General features: G+C 46.2%; 1 protein-coding gene and 1 long non-coding RNA gene across 2 annotated transcripts in view; both read right to left on the bottom strand.

The window, feature by feature from the left end:
* LOC125547103 overlaps window positions 1–3667 on the bottom strand; it is a gene marked incomplete in the record, with an annotated part of 5033 nt that extends 1366 nt beyond the window's left edge. The window contains 8 exon segments of the mRNA XM_048711113.1: window positions 1–28; window positions 380–451; window positions 561–684; window positions 772–858; window positions 960–1040; window positions 1523–1704; window positions 1807–2268; window positions 3280–3667. Of these exon segments, the coding sequence (XP_048567070.1) occupies window positions 1–28; window positions 380–451; window positions 561–684; window positions 772–858; window positions 960–1040; window positions 1523–1704; window positions 1807–2268; window positions 3280–3667 (1424 nt within the window).
* Window positions 3668–5446: 1779 nt separating this feature from the next.
* On the bottom strand, window positions 5447–8068 carry LOC125545669. The gene is made up of 2 exons (XR_007300150.1): window positions 6135–8068; window positions 5447–5820 (listed from the first exon to the last, which is right to left on the bottom strand). It is a non-coding gene; the product is annotated as an uncharacterized LOC125545669 (long non-coding RNA).
* Window positions 8069–8371: the final 303 nt, after the last annotated feature.

Raw genomic sequence — 8371 nt, 5'->3', positions numbered from 1 at the left:
TTTTGCTCTGGAGGACTGTCCCCAGCACCTAGTTAATTTGAACAACAGGATAAAATTGTGTCAGACCATTTCAGGACAAATGCACGGGTAATGTACTTATAAAATAAACATATCATTTAGAACTGGAAGAGCTATTGCCGAAGTTTCATCTGAGTCACAGTTGCTGCAAGAGGCGAAATGTTTAATAACTGAAGTTGCTAACAATGAGCAAAATCGGCTCTAATGGCATCGGCGGTAAAACATCAATGATGTTTTAGTTGTAGTAAGAATAGGCAGGTTGCAAATTTATCTTAGACGCGGATAAGTACAGTACTTGAAGCAAAGAAGTTTCAAAAAAGGAGGTGAGGAACCATGTGAAGATATTATGGAGAAAACTCACCATCTGTGGATGACTTTCTGTAGGTGTTCTTCAAGAACTCCACGAAAGAATGCTCATTGTGATCAAGCATCACTGGTCCAAAACAACGTCAAAGTTTCCAATAGTTATTACTAACATGATTTTGCCACTTTTCTATATAGCTTCTTCGCAAATCAACGTCAGACAAAGATGAGTAGATTACATTGTTGAAACAATTCATGCCATTTATGCTCAGAGGAACCGAGCAAGAGCGATCGCACCGCCTCTGAATCTTTGTCTGAGCACATCTTGGAAAGGTTGTTCGTATCTAACAGGATACCTGCAAGCTGAGGGCAAACCCACAGAACATAATCAGGCGTGCCAGTAATTTACGCACAACGATCGCTAGAGCAGGTTGAAAATACACCACCAACCAGAAGTTTCTTTATGTCCAGGCTCTGAAGTAGGGCATAAGCTTCTTCAGAATGGTCATTGGCGAGGAGTGTGCAAACTGAGCCCGCCTAGGAGACAAAAACAAGCATGATTATGAAGTAAATGACGGAACCATATGATTTCTTCACCAGACGAACCAAAAGTACTTAGCACAAGTACACGATATTACCTCACCGTTTGATCTCAAAACATCTTGCCCCACCACCACCAAGCTGGCCCGCTGATCCATTATTAATCCCTCCATATCAACCTATAATTCAGTTCAGCCTCCCAAAGTCAGCATCATACATTATACATCTGCTTTACCCAGGATGTATCTGCAGGAACAAGCAGTTGATATGCCACCGCGGCGCATTGCCATCCTACACCTTATGCAGAAAAAATAAATGCGCCATATACTCATGGCGTTCCTCATTTGTTGCTGTGCATATTAACGGGGGCAACACATGAGGTACAGGCTAGCACCCAAACTCGCAATTGCACAAAGCATATATCAGTCATCGCCATTCACTCGAATGGAATGGCGGCCACATGGTACCAATCGGAATTAAGAACACCCACATGGCACTGCGATGGATTGCTGTATAGCCTCATCATCCTTGTCGCCTCTGCCCAAATTATAAAAGCCCAATAACTCTGGAACGGGACCTAGACAGTTGTCTGTCGGAGAAGAATCCCATGCTGGCCATCTAAGTACAATCAAGCACCCCATTGTTGCAAGGCATGGCCTACCTCGTCGGCGAAGAGCAGGGCCGAGGCGTCGACCCCGACGTGGTAGAGGAGCCAGGCCGCCTGCCTGCACCCCGTCATCCTGCTCCGGCGCATGTTCACCACCGGCACCGCCGCCGCGTGGCCGTCCCCCTTGCTCGACTGCATCCACGCGTAGAATATCGCCGCCACGATCGAGCTCACACCTGCTCCAAATCAACAGGAGAAAATCGCAAGCGAGCGAGCGATACTGGTGGTTAGATTCAGATACGCTTTAGGGATAAAACATGAGGACCAATTGATATTACTTTTGGAGGCGTCGGAGAGCACGAGCTTCGTGGACCTCGAGCGGGAGGAGCGGTCCCCGGAGGACTGGTCGGCGAGGGCGGCGCGCTGGCGGCGGAGGAAGGCGTTGAGGCGGGCGACGCCGTCGTCGAAACCGTCGACGGCGGGGGAGCCAGAGGCGGACGCGTGGCGGCGGTGGTGCACGGGGCGCGGGGGCGCGGAGGCGGAGGGTGGAGAGTTGGACGCCGAGGAGATTGTGCGGCGGAGGGAGGCGGAGGGGTCCGGGCCGGAGGGGCCGTGGAAGCGGGACTTGCGGCGGGACGAGTGCGGGTTCGGCGGCAGGGACGGGGAAGGGGACGGCGGCGCCGACGGGGTGGAGGTGTCGGAGCGCGGGGGCGAGGAGATAATGGACGCCCGCTGCAGGATCTCGTCGCCGATGCCGCCCGGCTGCCGGTGCCTGCACACACACGCCGGGAGGAGCAGCGCTTAGCGGCGCCCAGTGGGTGGCGAAGTTTTCCGGCGTGGTTTGAAACTGGGCCACTCATTCATCATTGTTGGGCCGGTAGTAATATGCTTTCGGCCTAGTTCGGCCCATTAAAGCCGAAATACGAAATATGCGAATTCTTTTGTGCAAAAAGTGAGATGATGATAGAGTTACAAAAACCTCTCAAAATTATAGTTACAAAAAATATTAATTATGATGAAAATAAAATACTATATGTGATATTCATAGGTTAATATTTTTAAATGTCAAAAAATTATATCCCTGGCCAATTTTATAGAAAATTTAACAGTATATACAATACGAAATAAATGAAATATGGTGGATCTAACAGACTTTGCTGGCATAGTGGATGCTGGTATTCTTTCTACAAACTTAATCAGAGATAGAAATGTTTGGCTTTCAAAAAATTAATACACTTCATAAACAAATAATGGAGAGAGCATTTTTTTCACATAGTGCTAGATAGTAGAAAATAAACCGAAAATGCCAAATGGAGGCCAAATTTAAAACCTTCCAAATTCAAACAGTTTCAAAATGTTTTGAAAACAAATACACATATACCTAGAGACATAATGTACTTGTGTTTAAATTTTCAGGTCGAACTATGTTAAATTGCGGGCTACAAAAAAAAACATATCTATGGTTTTTTTAGCATATGTATTGCTCATCCTCAAAGTCCATGATTTTTTTGCAGCTCTCAATTCAAGATATTTCATCCTAAAACTTTACACACATACAATTACTTCCTTGTATGCATGTGTATTTTATTTTGAGATTCTTTTTTTTTTAACTGAGAAGTTAGAAATTTGAAAAATAAAGCCCTTGAGCTTGGTCTCCAAAATGCCCTAATCAAAATAAACGTGTATAAAAAAATGAGCTGTGAGACGACTCAGACGAGACGATGTTTTGCACCGAAAACTACAGATCACAATGCATCAGTGGCGCGCGCATATGCACGAACGGAATGATCCGATATACCTTCTCGCGGAACGTGACATGGGGTCCCGGCGGTCGAGCGCCGGCGAGGGCTCCGTGCCGTTGCCGCCGGCGAACTTGGGCACCTGCCTGGACGGCGAGCCCATCCGCCCCGGCGACCCGGACCCGACCATCATCCTCTTGGCCTCCTCCAGCCACTCCTGCGTCTGCTTGCTCGCGTTGCTGGCCCTGCTGCTGCCGCCGCCGCCGCTACGGCCGCCTTCGCTTTCCGCCCTCTGCGGCTTCTTCTCCGACGACTGCTTCTTCTTGCTGCTGCTGCTGCTCTCGCCCGTGAGGTCGTACGCGGGGGAGCCGGCGGCGACGGCGCTGTGCTTCACGCCGACGGTCCCGAAGAACCAGTCGTTCATGAAGTCCGTCAGGTCCGGCGTCCCGTCCACCTCCATGGCAGCTAGCCGACGACGACGACGAGTACGTGTTCTTGCTCTTTTTTTGCTGCTGGCACGGCTTCCGATTGGTGGACCGGGTGTGGTGTGGTGTTTCTAGGGTTTGCTGATCGTGGAGTAATTAACTGGTAGGGTTAAATTTGCTGCGGAGAGCGCGTCAAGTAATCGATGAGACGATGACCGCGTAGCCGGCCGGCGGCCGGCGCGCGTCTGCGTTGTACCGTAGCGGCGAGTGATCATTCCGAGGGCTTCTTTCTTGGCAGATGGAGCTTGCTGAAGAGACAACGGGCGGGTCCGACGGTCGGCCGTTGCCTTGGCTGTCTTTGCAAACGTGACAGCTTACTCAATAACGCACGCAGGTTTATTTTTTTTAACACAGATGCAGATGCTCATACATATATACACTCACTGATATGAACACATGCACGCGCGCACATCATATCTCTATTAGCACCTCTCAGAGATTGAGTTGGCACATCATCTTAAAATTGACGAAGTTGTCACAGACTTCTTCATAATAAACGGATAGTCTCCTTCCACTAAACGCATATTGCTGATTTGCTGAAAGGCCTGAAATAAATCCTGGAAAATGCGAACAGCAATGTCAAGTCTAACACTTGAACTTTGATCGGTTAAGAATATCACTGTCCTCCTAACCATTCAAACCACGGGGTGGTTTGCTGTACTTTTTTTTTCTTCAACAGTTGCAGCACGCATGTTCAACAATATTTCTTTTTCACGACGACTATACCCGTCACGTTGCAGGTTATTCCGCCACCCGAGGATACTGGGCCGGACCATTTAGTCTGATTTTTCTTGTTCTCTAGGTTTTCAATTGAAGATGCTCGCTCGCTGCTGGGTTTTTTCATCGTTGTACTGATTTTTAGTTTTTTCTGGGTTTCTTTTGTTTCTTCACCGCTTTTCTTCGGTTTTCTTTCTTTGGTTTTACTACGTGTATTTGGTGTCATAGATCTTATCACATTTTTATGCAGATTTGAACAAAGTTAAACAAGTTTGGCTTAAGGTAAACTTATAAATTCATTTATTTTGAAATGGAGGGAGCAAGTTTATATCAACAGTCTCGTTTTTTTGAGGAAGTTTATATGAACAGTCAGACAGTGACATTAGTGACAAGCCCAGGAAAATGGAAAAAAAAATCAGACAGAGACAAGGCCCAGGGAAATGAAAAAAAAATGCATAGGAATGCACTAGCCGGGAATTTCTGTAGACTTGAACAAAGTTAAACAAGTTTGACTTAGGGTAAACTTATAACTTCATTTATTTTGAAATGGAGGGAGCAAGTTTATATCAACAGTCAGACAGTGACATTAGTGACAAGGCCCAGGGAAATGATAAAAAAAAAACTCAAACACTGACAAGGCCCAGGGAAATGAGAAAAAAATGCATAGAAATAAACCAGCGGGGAATCGAACCCGGGTCTGTACCATGGCAGGGTACTATTCTACCACTAGACCACTGGTGCTTTGATGCATCTAAATTGTTTGCATGTCTCAACAACTTATGCATAGCAACCCTATGGTTGGAAACCAGATAGTGCCCTGTATCCATGTAGTTCAGTGTTGGCAACTAAAAGCTTTTAATACATGCATGTCGGATCCACATACTACATCATTCTAAGGGAAGATGCCAACGTCAACGTGTCACAATGAAAGACAGGAAGTGGTGACCTCATTGCAGACGAGCTACTCAGACATGGCACATAAATCAGCAGGAACTCGTTCAAAGAAAATCTGTTACGGGCAAACAGACCACAGTACATTTGTTTTCCACTTCTCTTCTGGAGAGAAAGGCCGAAACCCGACTTTATAAATAAAACCAAATAAATGGCAGAGTAGCATACACATCGAACAGAGGTCCGAACTATGTAGTGAAAAGATCCATCAAAGCATACAGCATAGGGGCACAACATCCCTTGGTAGTGAAGCCTGGCCTTAGTAATGTCCATGGATGAAGCCTGTAGCAAATGAAGCCTGCCTTTGGTAGAAAATTCAAGCAAGTAGCAAATGAAGCCTGCCCTTGGTAATGTCCATGGATGGAGGACGGGGATTCAACAGTTAGCTGGTTGAAGATGCCTTTCAACGGATGTTTCACGGATGGATGCTCCAGCAAAAACGATGGCGCAATGGTAGTCCCTGCAGTACATGTTTTTAGGATGACTTTAAAACACCTCTGTGTGTGTGGGATGCTTGGCTGTGTAATAAGCTCCTTTCGCTTTTGCTGGTAGTTTATTGCTTTTTCCTTCTTTTGGTTAGTTATTAAATGGAAATGCAAAGCAACTATATACGAAGTAAAAGTGCAATCTTGTACTATGTCAATAATTTGTATGAAAAAAGATATATGAAAATTTTCACAATATGTAGGGCATATTTGCTAACCGATCTTGTTTACTCCATTCAAAATTAACAGCAACAGAAAATAACGTGCACAGAAGGAACTGAGATTGTACCTGCTGCGCCCATGAATTGGAATATAAGAAGTCAATTCACGGAAGTTAACATATATACTATATGAAATTGTTCAACTGACAAGCATAGCCTCTTCCGGATACATCCTTCAACAAAATTATGATAACGGGTGAGTGATAAAAAATATATTGTTCCTTTTCTGTGCTAATTTAGAAGACCACCCCTAAAAACTGAAAAGGATGAATGTCAAGCTCCTTTTCATGCCAAACATGCATAAAGGTTAAAATGCACCAAATTTCGGAAACATGATCTTACAGCTCACTTGAACGATTTAGCTGACAGCAAAATGGCTCATGCAAATCTAGCAAATATCTGAGATGCGAACTTTGTTTGTCATCCAGCAGAGAAGAGGTTGTTGTGCATAGATTAATGCCCAGGAGAAACAGAGGGGACTCAAAAACACCATTCAGAATTGCACTTATAATTCCAAAAGAGGATATCTGCTGCAAGCTTTTTGTATTTCAAAATAATATTGTAGAACCGGCCCTCAATAATTTTGAGATGTGCTATTATGACCACAACAATACTGTGGGTGAAAATGCCCCTGAATTTTTAAGTTTAGAACCGTACAAATTTCATACATGAACGAGCTTTCTAACCTTCTAGCACACTTGCAAAACTAAAAGACATAGATGACCATAGTTCACTGTACCAAATTCTACTCCCTCTGTAAAGAAATATAAGAGCGTTTAGATCACTACTTTAGTAATCTTAAACGCTCTTATATTTTTTTACGGAAGGAGTAGCAGAATTTGCCACAGCAAACTAAACCTGAAGGACAACCAAATACATATGAACCATTTGCAGGACACGGTACAAACACCCTGGATGTCTTGAATCACGTGAAAACAGTTACATTTCTCGTTCAATCCAATAGAAGACTCCTCTTCATCACCTTTGCACTGTCTAGATCTTGGTCCTTGGGACCATGATACCATGTATGCTGCTTCAAACTGCTAAAACAAGGAAGAGTTATCTAGGTCTAGATTTCAACTATCTTTTTCTAGATAACAGGATATTCAGTTAGAGTAAGGCAGATTAAAAGTAGAGTCAGCGTGAGTACAATAACCATGAATCAGGCAACTAAAAGGGAAATACGTCCTGTGGTAGTCAGGCTGTCGGATAAGAGTCACCCAATGGAATGCGTCCACAGCAACATCCAACCTACCCACTCTGCAAAATTCTGTTGACAGGTTGTATGACGATATAGGAAAATCAACCAGGTGACAGAGATGAGCTGACTCCCTGCTTCAAACTGACTGTCGGCTCACTTAACTTTAAGCAAGGCTTCTTCTTTCATTCGGGCATGCACAGCCATCGGGTTGAATTTATCCAAAGCACCAGCATTTATCCAAAGCACCAGCTATCCCGCATCGTGCCATAGGGCAGCATTGACCACAGAATGGCGGGATCGCTGATGCTATGGACAAATTAAACCGGATTAACTGGCTCCCTGTTTCAAACTGATTTGCCGGCTCACTCAACTCCAAGCAAGGCTTCTTCTTCCAGTCGGGCATGCTCAACCATCGGGTTGAATTTATCCATAGCACCAGCCATCTTCCCCATCGTGCAAAAATGCATTTGAATGGCAGGATGGCTGATGCTATGGACAAATTCAACCAGAGGATTGGCTCCCTGCTTCTGCGTGTCTTACTATGGGGGTTGACGAGGGTACCCGCGCGCGGCCGTCTAGAGCGCGCTCTGGCGTCGGAGCGGGCTGGTCCGGCCAACGGTCGAACAGGTGGTGCGCGTCCGCCGCGAAGAGGGTCCGGAACGGGCGCGCGCGCGCTTCGTGGAGGAGGGGCCGTCGGAGCAGAAGCGAGCCTCGAACCGCGCCGCCGGCCTCGGCTGCTTGGATGCGCGCGGGGCGGCCGCCGCCCTTCTCCGTGGTACTCACGCGTTAGGGTTTGCCAGAGGGCGCTGTTATATATCCACGGCCCTATGTACGGCGCCGCTTCCGCTGCATCGCCTGTTTTGGTCCGACGGCCCAACGGCCCACACGCGCGATACGTACGCATGTCGTGGTGGATAACAACGAGCCCTCCTATATGCCGCTCTCTGCGGCAAAGAGTCGTCGTTTCGCACAGGTGGGTCTCCGACTGGGCCGGCCCATGACCGCCAGCGAACTTGAACTGTAGTACCAAAAAAATCCAACCATTAAAAAAGAAATCAAAATTCGAACTTGTACATCGCAGGAAATTGAACCATAGATCGGGAG

This window comes from Triticum urartu, chromosome 3 (genome assembly GCF_003073215.2).
Source record: "Triticum urartu cultivar G1812 chromosome 3, Tu2.1, whole genome shotgun sequence".
Taxonomy (NCBI): domain Eukaryota; kingdom Viridiplantae; phylum Streptophyta; class Magnoliopsida; order Poales; family Poaceae; genus Triticum; species Triticum urartu.
The sequence above is the reverse complement of the archived record's forward strand: the minus strand, read 5'-3'. Positions and strand labels throughout refer to the sequence as shown.